The following is a 19421-nucleotide window of genomic DNA, read 5'->3' as shown; positions in this document are numbered from 1 at the left end:
ATTTACACATTCAAATAAAAATAAAATTTGTGACAAACTACTTCAAATTCAATGGCAAAGGTTATATTAATTGAATTTGCATAAAAATTCTTAATTTCTATATATTTATTTTCAGAAAGTCGCATAGGTTAACCATAAAATTGTCTGACTGCTCTTTCTAACTTTAACTAGAGGGTGGACTTTGAATGTGCCTACGCGTTTCGTTTCACGGACACATACAAAAACAAAACTACTAAATTTTATTGTTTTTAAAAGCAAAAATAATGTACGTAAATTATGATTGTTACAACAGTTGGGTTTTTTAACGTGTGCACTAATCATATATACAAATCCTTTCTCAAATTATAACTCTCAGTATCTGTGTGTTTTAAGTTCCGTAGTTTGGAGCGTTAAATCACAAGCTTTACTGCCATTGGCCAGGTGGATGCCCAATAGAATTTTAAAGCAACGGTTTCTGTCTGTGGTTGTTGGAGTTCAGTCCGGTTTCAGGCTGGACTTTCGTTAAGTTTAGATAATATTTTACATTTCTTAGCAAACAATCGGGACGTGCAACTCCTTAAATAACTATTAAACTAATACACAACGGCCGCCGCCGTCTAGAACGTGAGTATTCACAAATCGTTAGATAACCGTTTGACGCTGTCTCAACGGGCGACGTTCGCTTGTTTTGCCTCCATTTTTAGACGGTTAGACGTGAGATTTTCGAAAGCCTTGTTTATATTTATCATGTGTTCTATTATATTTAATTGTTTGTGTGCTTAGTGTTAATACCACGTTGAAGCAGTGCACGTGAATTGGTTACCGTTTTTCAGTGCGTAATGGCGCCAACCAGGTTGGCATCTAAGCCAATCGGCGTCAATGAAAATTTGAACGGTATCCTGAGTCATGGCATCACGACGAGGAGTAAGCAGATGGCTACTCTGAAAAGCTACAAAGACAGTATGAAGATGCCGAACAAGAGGAAGGCCGACAGTCCCCTGAAAGATGCGACGGCGAAGCGAGCGGCGTTCGGGGACCTCACTAACGCCTTCAACAAGTCCGCTGCCCCAGACAAAGCAGCGCCTCTCAAAAAGGTCACAGTGGAGTCTAAAATGCTTCCTACACTTAAGGTTAAACGAAATATATTTCTGTTATTTTTTGTATAGAGAGGGTACTCAATTTCTTGGTTTTCTTGACTTCTTTTGTTTAAAACATCACTAAGGATGTAGATTAATAACTATTGGACTTAATGATCATGAGGTAAGCCTATATTTACCTCCAGATACAGGTCAATGAACTTTCCCTCCAAAATTTTTGAAGTTAAACAATTCTCAACTGATCTCAATTAAACTTAACTAAATATGCATTAACAATGTTAACTACTATATTACCACAAAGAAAGCACATGTTTTGTTATGCTTACATTTTTTTTAAATCATGAATGTTATTTTTAGAACATCAAACCACAAGTCACAGTAAATGGCAAAACATCAAAGACAAAACAGCTGCAAAGAGTAGCCACCAATGCCCTAGAGTCTGTACAGAAACACTTCGCTAAGGACCCACCTAAGCCTGTTGCGACTCGGGCCCAGAATGGCATCCTCAAGAACATTGAGAAAAAGGTGTTGAAAGAAAATCAGAGTCAGAATCAGAGCAACTCATCAAACTCTGCTAAATCAATGAGGAGTGATGTTTCTGGAGAGCCTTCCCTGTATATGACTGCATTAGAAAATATGTAAGATATGATTTATGCCTGCCATTTTTACTTGAGAGATTTGATAAGATTGTGAAATTCAGCTTTCTCTCAACTATCTTGAGAATAAGTAGTGGATAAAAATTGATGCACTATTTGCATTATTTTTTTCTTAATTCCTAATGGTAGTAGTTTTACACAATCATAAAGATTTGAATAAAAACTGAAACCTTGACTTAAATACTTATCATCCACGCTGTAATCAACAACTTTGTAAGATAAACATAAGTTGGTCAGCAGTATTATTATAATTCTGCTATTATAATTAACTTCCTTTTGTTTGATAATATATTATACTAGTTTGTATTTGTATTAGTGGCCTGTAAAAGTATCTACTCACATAATTATAGTATTTTTCAAATAGCATGGGTAAGGTGACAGATGTCATCTCACTACAATTTAGCAAAATTTTGCATTCTAAGGTTATAAATTGTATGGAGATGACATCTGAATGGAATGAACGGAATGGAATTAAATAAAATTTAATCTGTCACCGTGCTGTTTGAAAAATACTATAGAAAGGATTGAACTTCACCAAACATTAATATCGGGTTTTATACCCCAAAAAATACCATTTTGTTCACATAATCTTGCTTAAATTCCCACTATATTACACCATTACAGAAGCCCCTTAGACCCCACAAAAGAAGAATGCAAGGCGATCAGCGAGAAACTAGACAAAGTCAATTTGGATGACAGCACAGCCAACAAATCCCTGGACGACGAGACAGACTTCCACCAGGCCCCGGTGGGAGTCGCGGACTTCGACAAGGAGAACTGGAACGATGTGTTCCAAGTATCACAATATGCTATGGATATTTTCAATTATTTAAAAAATAGAGAGGTGAGTTTAGGATTTAGATTTATTTCTAACTTCTAAGCTTGTTTATCTTTTCACGCTACTTCAAATAAAGGAGGAGGTTATTGACATATTGTATGTAAACATGTTCCCTAATTTACATTAAAATGTGACTATGTAATTTCCTAATGTAGACTATGTACAGTTTCTGTTACATGCTCATTGCCGACACTTTTCCAGCAACTATTCCCCGTGGATGACTACCTAACCCGGATGAAAGGCATCACCTCCTGGATGCGAGCCCTCCTCGTAGACTGGATGGTGGAAGTCCAGGAGAGTTTCGAGCTGAACCACGAGACGTTGTACTTGGCGGTGAAGCTGGTGGACCTGTACCTGACCAGGTCCTCGGTGAAGCAGGTGGAGAAGGAGCACCTTACTAAGGAGGAGCTGCAGTTGCTCGGGGCTTCCGCGCTGTTCATAGCTTCCAAGTTTGACGTAAGTGTTAATTAGCAATAAATATTAGTTAGGGGGCAATACAGCTGGCCCAAGACAGGGGGGTTTGGAGAGCGGTGGTGAAGAACTGCACTCCTGATGGTCACGACCCTCAGCCTTGAGGAACCGACAAAGAAGAAGCTAGCAAAAGTACCATAAGATGCATCATGGAATTGGTCTCAATAGGTTTTTTTTAAATACCGCGCGTCTAAATTTGCGAACAATAGGGTATTATACTGTATTTAAAATAAATTATTTTACACCATGCATGAAATAAAGCACCTGATAATTATTAGAAAAACACAGGAGTTATTTTTAAACACAAGTTCTATTTAATAGATCGGACAGAAATATAAAGAGTAGTTGAGTTGACCGTGACGTCACGATGTAATGTTTCATATAATTTCCATATTAGCAAATCGTTTTGACAGTTCTAAAAAAGTAACTGATTTGACTAGTAGGAAAAGACCCTATTAAAGTTTTAATTGAGGATTGGGTTTTGATTGTTTTTGCTGTCCTAATACTGCGTTGGTGTAGTGCAGGGTTATATCACAGGTATTCATTGCCTGAGCGGAAGTAAATGGTGCTTTGAAGCCTATCGCTTCCTAGATATTGTCATCAGCATCACGTGTCCAGCAAATACATGGTGACAGTGTCATAGAAGATTTGTTAGAATAGGCCTTACACTCCTTACATGCTCCTCCTTTGGCTTATGTCTATCACTTAAGCGCCACTTGCACCATCCCACTAACCCGGGCTTAACCGGTTAAACCGTTAACCTTTTGAACGCTACAGACGGCAATTGACGTCAACGCAAAATCGTGACAACTACGTCAAAGACGGAATTTGACGTCAATCGTTTTTTGATCAAAATCTACTGAAAAACATCCCCACTTTTAGGTTGGCATTATTTATTCACAAAACTAAATTTTACCCTCGTGGCGTCAGTGGCACGGCAAATGGATGCGCCGTTTGGCGTTCAAAAGGTTAACCCAGTGTCAAATTGTACTGGTAACCATGGTAACTCCAGGTTTAACCGGTTAACCCCGAGTTAGTGAACGCAAGTGGCCTTTAGAGAAGTTACATCTGTATCCAACGTGAGCGTACACGGCTCAAACTATTTAGAGCACGCGCACGTCTACGTCTACGCAGCCGGTGTGCCTGAAACTACATAACCCTAGCCAGGCGTGGCTCACTCTGCGATTTCGTCGCTTTGCAACAGGTAGCTACAAGTACATCCGTCCCACGTCCCACACCAAGTTTGGTGGCTAGCCATAAGCCGCGCGTGGCGCTGTCGCCACCTACACTGAGAGAAAAATCATCACCAGGAATTAATAAACAGTTCTGTACTGGGGGAAAAAATGAAGTTTTAGTAGTAATCATGGAAGTTTCACTATTTCTGTAAAATTTATTTATTTCTACAAACAGCTCAGTAATACTAAAAATCTAATTTCAGCAAACAGACTTTAGTAAATGGAGCATTAAACAAAGTTCAGTATTTGTTACAATCCATTTTTATTACTACTAAAATTCTCCGATTTTTACTAGTAAAGTTTGTGATTTTTGGAAAAAAGCATCTGTGATTTCAAGTTATGATTTTAGTAAATGTCTCACTTACATAGTTTTGTAATATCTAAAAAACGAGTCCGCGGGAATAACATTACCCCATTTAAAATAACAATTCAGTTATAAACTGAAATAAATGTCATATACTAAGAAAAAGTGACCAAGGCCTCCAGTGCCCCAGGCTGGAATCGAACCAGCGTCCTCTGCTATCGCGGCAGGTGCCTGAGCCACTCGGCCACCGGGCCACAGCGACATTAGTCAAATTTTCCAAGTATATGCACTTCCTACTGAAGGCTTGTGGCGCCCCCTAGCCAGTCAGTAGGAAGTGCATATACTTGGAAAATTTGACTAATGTCGCTGTGGCCCGGTGGCCGAGTGGCTCAGGCACCTGCCGCGATAGCAGAGGACGCTGGTTCGATTCCAGCCTGGGGCACTGGAGGCCTTGGTCACTTTTTCTTAGTATATGACATTTATTTCAGTTTATAATTTATATAGTAGTGTTTCTACTTGATAAAAACAAATTAAAATATTTTCTGAAAAATAATTTAATTTGTTCAAATACTTCATAGTAACAATTCAGTTGTTACTATAGCGACATTATAAAGTTTACTGGTATTTAGTAGACAACAAGTCTGTGTTTATGTTCATTGTTGTACCAATCACTAAACGAGTTTTGTAATACCAACACAGCGAAACGAATGTTAGTGATTTTAGTAAAATTTACTACTTGCTACGTTCATTTGGTTAGAGTTAGTATTGTGTCGGATGTCGGGCGGGCGTGTCTCGTGTCTTCTTTGTTTAAAACATACTTAAGTTAAATAATAAATTTAGGATATATTGTGGGCCATGGACATATTAACCCGCGACCTACTGTGTAGTTGGGGTCTACAGGAATATATTGTTCTGCAACTTCGAGCTAGCTGTTGTTATTCTAGTGATAATGACATCATAGGTAAATCTAAACTGTTTGCAATTCCAACCTCCCTAGCACAGGTGCGCCGCGAGAGCATGTTGCGCGCGTAATAACTACTAGTCTCTTTCTGACTGTATGAATAAGAAAGGAATGGGTAGAATATCTCGACAGGCTTTTATAGTGCCTCTTTAGTACAGAGATATACTACCAAATGCTTTTTTATTCATACAGACAGAAATAGAGACGGGTAGCTACCACGCGCGCGACATGCTCTCGCGGCGCCCGTTTGCTAGGGGCGGAGGAATTGCAAACAGTTTAGTTTTTGCCTGTGACGTCATTATCTCTAGAATAACAACAGCTAGCTTGGAATCGCAGTACAGTTTAGTAAAACCTATGACGTCATCGTCTCCGATATTGCTAAAGCGCGCTTAGAATTACAAAACGGTTAGTATTCACCCATGACGTCATCACCTCCGATATTGCTAAAGCACCTCTCGGAATAACAAAACCAAATTTCTGAAATTACTCTAGCATACTTCAAATTACAAATATAGAAGTTGTATTTCCTACTAAATGGAAATTGCAAAAGTCAATTTGTTCCTATTAGTTGACTCTCCTTGTCCCCGGATTAAGTTTTATTTTTGTAATTCTAAGTGTGTTTTTGTTAGTTTTTTGTCTCAGTGTAGCGATCATATCTGTCCTAATCGTAACAGACGCGTTTTGTTAGAGAGTAAATCTTGTGTACCTAGTACTATTATTTATTCTGTGCGCTAGCCTCGTCCTGTCTAAGCGTTCTAATACACAACTTCCGGATTCTACCCAATGGCTACGAAACTGTTACGTAGGTTAACAGTTAGTTAAACTGAAGTGTTCTTTATTGAGAACACTTGCGACCCGCCCCAGTTTCGCACGAGTTAACAAATTATACACCTAAATCTTCCTCAAGAATCACTCTATCGATAGGTGAAAACCGCACCAAAATCCGTTCAGTAGTTTTTGAGTTTATCGCGAACATACAAACACTTTGTTTTATAAGGTGTAGTGATTATTAGGCATGACTCTTCTTCCTCGCGTTATCCCGGCATTTTGCCACGGCTCATGGATGCCTGGGGTCCGCTTGACAACTAATCCCAAGAATTGACGTAGGCACTAGTTTTCACAGAGGGGAAACTAGGCCCTAGTGACTAGTGATTAGGCATGACGAAGCTAGAAGACACTAGTAGAAGAGTTTCCGTCGTCGAGTTCAGTGCCCTTTATTACATTCTCTCTTGTTTCATTTCGTACTCTTCTCTTTTGTCGACATGTCACTCTCCATCCAATACCGATTACTACCGGAAACATAGACAAATTATTTACACTTCATATTTTTTCACGCATCATAAATAATCTTCCTTTTCTCCCAAACATATCACCAACTACCACCACACAATTCACTGTCTACTTATAACCCTTACTGCAACTAAATAAGGGCTACTCATGATCAAATAAGTACAATGGGTGCAACGTGTTCAAGTCTCCCAATTTATATTTGCACCCCAATCTTATGTGCCAAATTGAAAACCACCCATGCAATGCTCTGATTTTGTCCGTCTTACACAATGGCACCCCTCACTGAAAGGTCAGACTGACAATGTATTCATTTCTTATGCACCCTAAGCTCTCAGCTGCTAGTTAGCTGTTTCGTAAAAATCTCACGCCTTGCCATTCGGTTTGGGGAAGGTATATACAATATGACAGCTGGTATAAGCTGTCATATACAATATGACAGCTGGTATAAGCTGTCATATACAATATGACAGCTGATTTGTAGTATTGATTCCGTAATTTAAAATTATACAGGTAAAACTAGTATGGAGATTTGGAGATTCTTAAGAAGACGGTGACAATGGGGAATATTACGCGAAATTCTGCGTAGGGGGCGCTACTACCACAATCCATCACAATCTGGGGGTCTACCGCGAAACAAGAAAATCGAAATTTCGTTATCTAACCTCTCTATCACTCTTCCATATTCTAGCGATAAAGAAGCAGATAACTAAATTTCGATTTTCGCGTTTCCCGGTAGGCCCTTGCCGCGTTGATGCATCAATGTTATATTTTATTGTCTGTGAAAACTTGTCAATAAACAGTTTAAGGCACAGTATATATAAGTTACTCTATGGTTTACTAGCTAGCTTAGTGCTGCTCTCTGGCGGAAGAACATTGCAGTAATACTCCCTATTTTTGTGGCCTGTCTCTAAGGTACTAACTTCATATGAAAATAAGACCAATATGATTATGCTGGTTTTGCTGATGCGTTTGCAGTTACATGGTAGTGTGTCACAACACTCACAACACTCACAACACATCTATTTAGTCATGAATTTTAACTTAAAACGTCTTTTTATTTTCATACTTATGCAGACATATTTTTTTAAAACTCCTTTTACGAATGGATCTTGAGATTGTACGTAGCAATTATGTCTTTCAGTGATGTTTCGCGAGTAATGGCGTTATTAATAAACGTGCTACAAGGCCTACAAGTCTCAATTAGCTTTTAATCATTTGTCATGTCTAAATATGTTGTTTTCCATCGTACTTTCTCGGAAACGTTCGTATTTGTCATGCTACTTCAGTCAACCTCAGTACTTTTTGTGCCGAGACTGACTGAAATAGCAAGACACGTTCGTACGTTTCCGTGAAAATACGACGATAAATAATTATGCACTACAACTGTAACAATTATTTAAAACAGTGTAATGTACTTTTTTTGTGATTGACTGATATTTCTTGACTACATATCCCAAGATCGTCATGCTAATGCAGCGGTCGGCAACCTTTTAGCAAGGCCGCATGCGGCCCGCGAGCCGCCTGTTGTATGATGACGCATGGAGTAACTGATATTCTGCGAGTTTTAATAAATAATTAATATAAATATGCTGTGTTAATGATGATGTAATTATTTTCAGGAACGCATCCCCCCTCTAGTAGACGACTTCCTATATATCTGCGATGGAGCGTACACACTCAGCCAGTTGCTCAAAATGGAGATGACCATCCTCCGCACAGTGGACTTCGATCTCGGCGTGCCGCTCTCATACCGCTTCCTGCGTCGCTATGCTCGGGTCAGTACACCGTACATTTACATAAAGCAGCTCTTTTGAGGTAAGATTTCGGCTCTTCAAATTACTTAACAATTAGCTTCACACGGGTTGATAAATTATACACTTAAACCTTCCTCAAGAATCGCTCTATCGATAGGTGAAAAACGCATGAAAATCCGTTCAGTAGTTTTTGAGTTTATCGCGAACATACAAACACAAACATAGACGCGGCGAGGGACTTTGTTTTATAAGGTGTTAGTGATTTGTATTAAATACACCAGCCATGGTTCTTAGATAGGTTTTAATTCACTAGATGGCGCTGTTAAAAGTTTGTCAGGGGTTTTAAAGTAAGTTTTCTGATGTTACAGTGTGCGCGTCTGTCAATGCCAACGTTGACCCTGGCGCGCTTCGTGCTAGAACAGTGTCTACTAGACTACGCTTTAGTACAACACTCAGACAGCAAGATGGCGGCGGCGGCTCTTTATATTGCGCTACGTATGAAATCCCTTGGACATTGGACGCCCACGCTCGAATATTACACAGGTAACTAATACAGTGTGCGTCTATCAATGAAAACATAGACAATAGCCCGGTTCGTGCTAGAACAGTGTCTACTAGACTACGCTTTAGTGCAGCGGTCGGCAACCTTTTAGCATCCAAGGGCCACATAGTAGTTAACGCGGGCCGCACTTTGGTAATATTTGTGATTTTAGCAGACATTGTCGTTTGTCAATATTACATACAAAATAGCCAGGGAGGCTGTTGCGCGGGCCGCTTGTTGCCGACCGCTACTTTAGTGCAACACTCAGACAGCAAGATGGCGGCGGCGGCTCTTTATATTGCGCTACGTATGAAATCCCTTGGACATTGGACGCCCACGCTCGAATATTACACAGGTAACTAATACAGTGTGCGTCTATCAATGAAAACATAGACAATAGCCCGGTTCGTGCTAGAACAATGTCTACTAGACTACGCTTTAGTACAACACTCTGACAGCAAGATGGCGGCGGCGGCTCTTTACACTTTAATACTACCACAGAAAGGACACTTCCTACAAAACCGAAGTTTGACAGCGATTCAGGGTCGAATCATGCTATCCCTTTGTAATGTATGGCACTATCCCTTTCGGCTATTTAGGGTTGTCAAAATTCAAGTCATTATCTTACCTGTGGTGCACGCAAAAGGAAGTCAAGTGGTGCCAACCCTAATACTTGCTCGGAGCAATGCTGAACCGAACGGAGCAATGCTGAACCGAACGGAGCTAGCTGAGTTTGCCCGAAGGGAGGAGTGTCTCCCCACTGATACTACAAAGTCATTTCATGATGTCAGAGATGAGGCCATGCAAGTTAGGTCGAAATCCACTGTGTAGACTATTATTGTACAAGAACCTAGTTCAAAATTAAACTTCACTTGAGATTTCTATTATACGCAAGAGTCTAATTCAATAAGATATGCCATTAAAACTTCTTTTCACTTATTCCAGGCTACACGTTTCAAGAAATCCTTCCCATAGTCCTAGAACAGAACGCATCCCTGCACAAGAAACCCAAATCTGCCATCAGCACCGTCCGCAACAAATACTCCCACCAGATCTTCTTCGAGGTGGCCAAGGTTCCCCTCCTCGACGATGAGGCGCTGAGCAGCTGAGGACAACGTGGCACCTTACTCAATATACTCAGGTGGGTACGCTTGCTCTGATACAGTATTATGGTATGGCCGGATAGTGGTAGAAGAAAGTTGCTGGTTAAGGCGCGTTTATATTGACTCGACGGCCTGCTCCGATCACTGATGGCCAGTTGAGCCAGTTAAACGCACCCTTATAAGTTGATTGAAACTCCCAAAGAAATTCTACAGATGTAGCTTATTAGTGGAATGTGGATGTAAGTTTATCACACTGGATGAGATTTACACGTCGCTCTGATGGGCAAGCGGGATGTTTATAATACGCGCATAGCGTTGTCTCACTCATCGGAGCGACATGCGAATTGCATCCAGTGTGAAACACTGATAACCGCCTACATCGGCTATATAAACCTACAGATGTGTATAATTATTTTCCATCGTACTTTCTCGGAAACGTTCGTATTTGTCATGCTACTTCAATTAACCTCAGTACTTTTTGTACCAAGACTGACTGAAATAGCAAGACACGTTCGTACGTTTCCACGAAAGTACGATGGAAAATAATTATGCACTACATACATCTTGAAGCTTCAAGATGTACACAACTGTACATCTTGAAGCTTTACAGTGTCTTTATTCTTAATTTTAGGCATATTAGAATGCACTTATGATTGTCAAGAACTACCACCAGCCGGCCAAAGTGATGGTTAGTCCAGCTACTTTCTACTGCCGTTATACGATGGCCAGACTGCCAGTTACAATGGCTATCGGTAACCTACGTTTTCTAAGTGAATAATGCAGTACTGGCAAAGTTGAAACAACTAATTTGGTAAAGTTGAGAATGTAAAATTTTGGGAAATTGACTTGTCAACACATGTCTATCACTCGTAATTATTGTGCTGTGGGTTTTGTGAATTATCGTACACGGCAGTTAGAAGACCTATCCAAGATGAATATTGTTCGCAGAGAAACGAAAAGAAACGCTATATGTCTCTATCGCACAAATATGGAAGAGTGATAGAGAGACAATAGTGTTTAGTTATTTCTGCAAACTATTGTCATCATGGCTAGGGCCCCAGTAATGTTACATTTGCGGGACACAGAAAAATGACAAGTCAATGTGTAAAATTATTCATGTTCTGCAGACTTTATTCTACTAGAGAATATTAATGCAATAGTGATTTTAAGTTAAATAACCGATAGTCATTACATAAAACAACTGGCATTACTGTACTAAAATAACTAGTTCAGAACATTTCCAGTGAAATTCAATTTTGTACAGAAACATCGGCTAGACGTAAGATTTAAATCGGTAAGAATTCAAGAGACGTTCTAACGGTGACATTACGCGAGTTGTTATATAAATAGCTTTGTCGCATTGTTACGGTTTGCTAATGTAAGGTGCCACAACGCTATTTAAAACTAGTGATAGGATCTGACCAATTAATTTTAGACAAATTGTTCTCGTTATGATGATAATTGTATGTATACTTGTAATGAAGACGAGGCGGCCGCTCACTGCCCCAGACAGGAACCTTTTCGAACGGAGCGGCAGAGACAGTGCTATATAGTCCGTCTAAACTAATTTTGCACCGATTATACTCTATATCTTTAGGTATTTAAATAAAAGTAAACAAAATCTACCCTCAAATAGCTCTTTATGCCAGTTGAGGGTAGATTAAAACATTAATACACGATCAAATAATGTAGGTTAAAGTCAGGTCGTTCAGTGACTGATCAAGGCGGTTTTGTAATTGGTCGGTTAACCAGTACATGTTATAACTACCCGAAAATGTACAAATTGTTTGTTTACTTTTATTTAAATACCTAAAGATAGTCTATAGGATAAAGTGAGGAAGTGTCATAAAACTGCGCTTCCACTGGAGATTTGCGAGGATGCATAGGGAGGGATGTGTTTGTTAAGAACCAATAGAATCACTTCTTTGTTTTCTTCGCTCAGACAGCGTGTATTCTATTGGTTCTTAACAAACACATCCCTTGCTACGCATCGCACATCTCTGGTGTTTAAACGCAGCCGTCATATTTTCATAGAAATTTGACTTCAATGATTATACTGCCTCACTTTGTCATTGCGAATGCCATGCACAGTTATATCGGCCCGGCTCTATCGCTCTACTGCCGCGTCAATTGCTGTCGACGCCGCTCTGTTCGGAATTGTACCTTAAATAGAGAATTGGTAGAGCGTAGGATAATTGTAGCGTTAACATAAAGGTTTACATTTAAGCGGGAGCATGACGAAATGCAAATTGTTATAACGCTTTAAAGTCTTTATAATATTTGCTTTTTATGCAAAGTTTATTTACAATCTTTTTTTCGTAAAGAGAACAAAAACACCGAAAGAGAGACTGACACTTTTTGATGTTAAGGTATTTTTTTTTTACCTTTTGGAAGAGCTACTTAATTATTTAATGTGCCATATGTGAATGGCAAAAATCTGACCACAGAGCACAAATTGAAACTAAGTTAAACTTGTTGAAGCTCAAAGTTTCTTTGTAATTCTCAAACTGTTTGAAAAAATAAACCAAAATCATTGCCAACCTTGTCCGTTTTCCCGCACAAATTTACAGTAAGTAGATGGAATTTTACCAAAAACGTATACCTAATAGTACCCACATTCCAATGTTTTTTCCGCTTTATTCCTCTATAAATATTATTTAGTGTTATCGTCTTCCTGTAGTAGTGATTTAAATAAATGGCGAAATGCTGTGGGAAAGCCGTAGATACTAAAATATGCTAAGGTTTGGAGATTCCCGGGCGGCGAAACTGTATTTTCACACACATCCTATTTGTATGAATACTGATCCACAAATATAAAGTTTACCGATGTTAATTCTCAAACTATCATTTCGAAATAACATATTTATTCCTACGCCGCATTCACTAACTAAATATCAGTAAGTACATATATTTGTGGTTTAGTGCACATTCAAATCGGTATTATTTTAAGGTAAATAGTTTTACTCGCAACTGAGTGTTCGCTCGCCCGCGTTTCGTCCTAAAATTGTACGCTTAAATACTAGACTAGACTTAAAGCAACTCCAAGGTACCAGACCGGACCTAGGCTCGCAATGGACGTATCCAGATATTTTTATATAAAATATGTACTTGGCAAGCTTTGCTAATCTTCTTTTAATTATAACAATTATTAATAATGGATTTTTGTAATGTTTTAATAATAAACTTTACATAGTAATTATTGTGAGATTGTTCACAGCATTTGTCGTATGTTTTGTAATTTATCACATTTTAAAGAGTACAAAATATTGGAATGTTATAATAATAATGTTGTTCATTAATGATAAGTTTTAGAATAATTCAATTTTAATGCTGTTTTTACCTAATATCATTTGTCGTCTAATTATACAAAACTGATGTAAAACCCCAACTTGTAAATAAAGTGATTTTGGTTTGGTAATCCTGCCTTCTTAATTTCCTAATAAACAATAACCACCAGGGCCATGTTGCATAACAAACTACAACTAATATTACAAGCGGAACTCCTTTTCTAATTTCACTTATTAATAGTTTTTAAGGAAAAAAAATCCGACTTCTATGGGGGCCGGTGAAAGATTATTGTAGATGGTGCACTATGTAGAAAAGGAGGTAAAACCACTCACTTCTCTAGTAGCATTTCGTTTCTATAAGTCGCAGTTCTAGCCTAACGAACCCACTTCTCTGATAAGCAGTTCGGTTCTGTGAGGATCGCAGTTCGAACCTAACCATTCCCACTTTTCTAGTAGCATTTCGTTTCTGTAAGGCTCGCAGTTCTAACCTAATCCACTTTTGTTTGGTTCTGTGAGGATCGCAGTTCAAACCTAACCTAACCCACTTAACGGCGCGTGCGGTGCGGTGTACGGGGGTTTGAGCGGGAGGGGCTAGTAAGTTTGGCATCATTATACTTTATACGTACATTTTATGGTAGGTAATCATAGTGGTTTATTTAGTTTAGGTATCATATTGGTTTTCCGGGTCAAGGTCCGGGTCTGAGTCCGGGTCCGGGTCCAGGTCCAGTTCCGGGTTCAGGTCCAGATAAGAGCCCGGATCCAGGTCCAGGTCTGGGTCCAGGGCCAGCTCCGGGTTCGATACCGGCTCCGAGTCCGAGTCCCAGTCCAAGTCAAAATCGAAATTCGAAATCGCCAAACGTGTACTATGCGTCGTTGAAGAGTTCTGTTCTGATCATCATCAGCAGTTCCACTTCATCAAATGCGACAGTTTTTAATGAAAATGCTTGATTTTCTGATGTAAATATAAAAATCTCTATACGCATGCCTTTAAGATTTGAGGAGTTCCCTCGATTCCTTGTGGATTCCATCATCAGAACTCGAGCTTGACAAAAATGTCGCTAAAAAACTTAACTTGCTTAACAAACATAACGAAGAGGACAAATCGCCAAACGTGAACTATGCGTCGTTGAAGAGTTCTGTTCTGATCATCATCAGCAGTTCAACTTCATCAAATGTCACGTTTTTGAATGTTTATGCTTGATTTGTTCATAAAAACACAAAAATCACTATATGTATGCCTTTAAGATTTGAGGAGTTCCCTCGATTCCTCATGGATCCCATCATCAGAACTGGGTTTTGACAAAAACGGGACCAATCTGTATGCATATACATACGATCAAAAAAATAATTTTCAAAATCGGTCCAGTAATGACGGAGATATGGAGTAACAAACATACAACCGAATTGATAACCTCCTCCTTTGGGATTTGGAAGTCGGCAAAAAAGGAGTTCCGCTTGTAATATTTGTTGTAGTTTATTATGGAATACGGCCCAGGTTTCCGATGAATACTTCTTATTTTAAAACGGCTGCTATTTAACTGATCACCAGATTTAGTAAAATTTAATACCAAAAAAATCTATTTTACCACCCTAAAATCATGAATGATCACCAAAATTATAACACCATTTTAATGTGAAATGATTACCAATTTTATTACATTTTACTATCCTTTTAAAGGAAATGACACCAAAATAATCATTATTAACCCAAAAATAGTCAATGATTACCAAATTTCAATCCCCATTTTAATGTGAAATGATAACCAAATTTTTACATCTTGCTATCCTATTAAAGAAAATGACACCAAAATAATCATTGTAAACCCAAAAATAGTAAAATGACCACCAAAATTAGAACTCCATTTTAATGTAAAATGATAACCAAATTTTTAAATCTTGCTACCCTATTAAAGCAAATGGCTCCAAAATAATCATTGTAAACGCAAAAATAGTAAATGATCACAAAATTGTAACCACATTTTAATTAAAAATGTGCAATCATTTAATATATCGTTATCCTATTAAATTAATTAATCCACTTCGTCACCTTTTTCTAGTAGCATTTTATTTCTGTAACAGTCGCAGTTCTAACCTAACCTAACCCACTTTTCTAGTAGCATTTTGTTTCTGTAAGGGTCGCAGTTCTAACCTAACCTAACCCACTTTTCTAGTAGCAATTTGTTTCTGTAAGGGTCGCAGTTCAAACCTAACCTAACCCACTTTTCTAGTAGCATTTCTTTTCTGCAAGGGTCGCAGTTCTAACCTAACCTAACCCACTTTTCTAGTAGCATTTCTTTTCTGTAAGGGTCGCAGTTCAAACCTAACCTAACCCACTTTTCTAGTAGCGTTTCGTATCTGTATGGGTAGCAGTTGAAACTTAACCTAACCTACTTTTCTAGTACCATTTCGTTTCTGTAAGGGTCGCAGTGCTAACCTAACCTAACCCACTTAACTAATAGCAGTTTAACTTAGTTTTCTAGTAGCATAACGAAATGCTACTAGAAAAGTAGATTAGGTTAGGTAGGTATGCGGTGCGGGCTACGGGGGGTTGAGCGGGAGGGGCTAGTAATTTTGGCATCAGTTTACTTTATTTGGTAATAATATGTATAATTTTTTTGGTAATCATAGTGGTTTATTTAGGTGAAAATATCGCATTAATTTGGTCTTCAAGATTTGGTGATCATTAATGATTTTTGGTGATCATTCAATATATTTGGTATTTGAATACAATTTGAAGTGCAGTCATAATTAAAGTGGTGGTACTTTTGTATTTTTAGGCCTTATTTTTTTGGTGTTCAGTAATTTTTTTTGGTAAGCATGATTTTTTTATTTAGGGTACCAAAGTATTTTTTGGTGGTCATTATATTTGTAGCCTTTTAAAACTTCGTTATTCGAGAATAGGGAATATTAGGCAAAGCTCTGCGTAGGTGGCACCTTTGTGGCACATACAGTAAAAAACCAACCGCCTTGATGCATCAATGTCATATTTTATTGTCTGTGAAAACTTGTCAAAAAACAGTTTCAGGCACAATATGTATAAGTTACTCTATGAATTTACTGAGTCGGTAGTGCTGCACTCTGGCGGCAGAACATTGCAGTAATATCCCCTATGGAAACTCGGATAGGTACAGAGTACAGATGTAGTGCATAAAATTGTTTTCCATCGTACTTTCTTGGAAACGTTCGGATTTGTCATGCTACTTCGGGGCTATTCATAAATTACGTCATTTCAAATTAGGGGGGGGGGGTCTGGACATCGGATGACGGTAGCATGAAGTAGGAGGAAATGGGGTCATTTGAAGCATGATTTTTGGATGATTATAGGGGGGGGGGGGGTCCAAAATCGTCAAAAATCGATGACGTAATTTATGGACAGCCCCTTCAGTCAACGTCAGTACCTACTTTTTGTACTGAAATAGAAAGACACGTTCGTACGTTTCCGTGAAAATACGATGGAAAATATGCCTATGCATAGGCGTCCCTGGCGTACGTGACGTAACCAGTGCTGGTTACTCTAGATTCTAGAATACTGGGGCAAATAAAACAAAATATCTATTTCCTGACGTGATTTAATCACCCTCGAAAACAATGGTACCTGGAGTCGACAACTCTTACAAAAGTTACAAAACGCTTTAGACGGTTGCCGATAAAAAACCGTTCGTACGGCATGGGAATACAGTTCACACAAGTTTAGTTCCGAAACCGTGGATATAGTCACGGTCATAAACATAAGCTGCAGCGGTATGGTCGCATTGTTATCACCTGTCATGCCATGCGTCACTTTCGCACTTACATATTTGTCAGAACGTGACAGGCATGGTGACAAATGATAAAGAGCCGATCTTAGCCCTACAGGCCAACCATTGCAGTCTGCAGTTGGTTGAATTTAAAATTTCTTAGACGGAAATGGTTTACCATTACATTTTTACCTATTGCAATGGCTAATGGTAAAAATTGTATGCTTATTTGTTTTTGACCGCAACTGTACAATTCACACGAGCTTGATAGGGTTAACAGATTCCACAAAACAAGATGTACACAGTACAAAATACAATAAAAATGCGCTTAACAACAATGAAGTTAACAGATGGCAATGATTTTTGCAAAGGGTGCTAAACTTGGAGGATGTAACCAAACCAAACGGAGTAGCCAATAACAGGCGTTCCCCTCTGTCGAAACGGGTTATTCCCACTGGTTACCACCAAGTTCTTATCAGTGGTAACTACTGGGAATTTTTTCCCACCTTTTACTACTGGGAAAAATAATTCCCAGTAGTTACCACCAACTCGGTTTGGTGGTTAGTAGTTACCAGTGGGAAAAGAAGCGCTGGTAGCCTAGCGGTAAGAGCGTGCGACCTTCAATCCGGAGGTCGCAGGTTCAAACCCCGGCTCGTACCAATGAGTTTTTTGAAACCTATGTACGAAATATCATTTGACTTTTGCCAGTCGCTTTTCGGTGAAGGAAAAGTAGGAAAACATCGTGAGGAAACCGGACTAATCCCAATAAGGCCTAGTTTCCCCTGTAGGTTGGAAGGTCAGATGGCAGTCGCTTTCGTAAAAAACTTGTGCTACGTCAAATCATGGAATTAGTTGTCAAGCGGACCCCAGGCTCCCATGAGCCGTGGCAAAATGCCGGGATAACGCGAGGAAGAACAGACTGTTTTGTATAGAAAATTACAGGCAAGGCGTCTCCGTTTGGTTATACCCTCCAAGGCGCTAAATTTGAATAGAATTTCAATCTGGGACACAATTTCAATATTATGGTGAGATTGGTAATTTTACAACGATATACATCGTTCGATAAGTTCCACTAGTACTTATATGCACCTACAAAATACAAGTACAGCTTGGCAAAAAAGAGTAGAAATTAAAAAGTGGCAACACTGTAGTGTCGTCCCGTTTTCTTATATAAATTGGTTTGAAAGGGACGACACTACAGTGTTGCCACTTTTTAAGTTCTACTCTTTGCCAAGCTGTAGTTTGAAACCTTTTCTCATAGTACAAACAGCAACAGTACGTACAGACCTAATGCCCTTTGTAATAAGGTCCACGAACTGCCAGTTATAACAGTGTGACCGATGGTACCTTCCCATTCAAAAGTAATAGAAACGAATAAATAATGTAATCTTCAGTCTACTTTTTTTCCTTAATATTCCTTTCCTTAACCTTTTGAACGCCACAGACGGCAATTGTCAACGCAAAATCGTGACAACGACGCCAAAGACGGCATTTGACGTCGATCGTTTTTTGATGAAAATCTACTGAAAAACACCCCACTTTTAGGTTGGCATTATTTATTCACTAAACTAAATTTTACCCCCGTGGCGTCAGTGGCACGGCAAATGGATGCGCCGTTTGGCGTTCAAAAGGTTAATATTTCCGAAATACTCATATGAAAGTTCTATTGAGCAATCTAATATCCAATCTGCTTATTTTTCTTTAATCTTAGTATATGAGAGATAAAATCAGAGTATTGGTATTTTCATAGTCTGATAAAAAAGAGTAGAAATTAAAAAGTGGCAATACTGTAGTGTCGTCCCGTTTTCTTAGATCGATTTGAAAGGGACGACACTAAAAAAACACATGGCTCAATCATTCAGCCAATCCTTCTAGATTATTTCAGAGGAACCCTTTTCTGTATGAAAATTACTAATGAAGCTTACCGCGAAGAATTTCGTACATGGAACCGCCTGTTCCTTTCTCTATTGCACGCGACCACTGTCATCATGAGCGGGATACCAATATAATTACGTGCGTGCGACAGAGATAGGCGGGAAATCGCTTTTTCTTTATTCATAATCATTTATTCGTTTATATTCGTAGGTAGACTGAGAATCTAGAGTTAGACCAAGAAAAGTCTGCAGAGATTTTGACAGCACACACAGTGCAAGTGTTATTTTAAACGT

The 19421-nt window shown here is 38.9% G+C and overlaps 1 protein-coding gene across 1 annotated transcript; it reads left to right on the top strand.

The window, feature by feature from the left end:
* The first annotated feature begins 378 nt into the window (after positions 1-378).
* Positions 379-10394, top strand: LOC134790470 (G2/mitotic-specific cyclin-B3). The gene is made up of 8 exons (XM_063761278.1): positions 379-603; positions 813-1109; positions 1434-1714; positions 2357-2576; positions 2772-3026; positions 8451-8606; positions 8954-9128; positions 10072-10394. Exons 2-8 carry the CDS (start codon positions 819-821, stop codon positions 10233-10235), a joined length of 1542 nt encoding a protein of 513 aa, XP_063617348.1. The 5' UTR covers positions 379-603; positions 813-818; the 3' UTR covers positions 10236-10394.
* The last annotated feature ends 9027 nt before the right edge of the window (positions 10395-19421 follow it).

This window comes from Cydia splendana, chromosome 5 (genome assembly GCF_910591565.1).
Source record: "Cydia splendana chromosome 5, ilCydSple1.2, whole genome shotgun sequence".
In the NCBI taxonomy this organism is placed as follows: Eukaryota; Metazoa; Arthropoda; class Insecta; order Lepidoptera; family Tortricidae; genus Cydia; species Cydia splendana.
This window is presented reverse-complemented; position numbering and strand designations above follow the sequence as displayed.

What these genes read in the sequence shown, in the direction of transcription:
- LOC134790470 (XM_063761278.1), top strand. Translation starts at nt 819, where the DNA reads ATGGCGCCAACCAGGTTGGCATCTAAGCCAATCGGCGTCAATGAAAAT. An exon ending in ATTATTTAAAAAATAGAGAG is followed by an intron (nt 2,577 to 2,771) that starts GTGAGTTTAGGA and finishes ACACTTTTCCAG; the next exon opens with CAACTATTCCCCGTGGATGA. An exon ending in TCCTGCGTCGCTATGCTCGG is followed by an intron (nt 8,607 to 8,953) that starts GTCAGTACACCG and finishes CTGATGTTACAG; the next exon opens with TGTGCGCGTCTGTCAATGCC.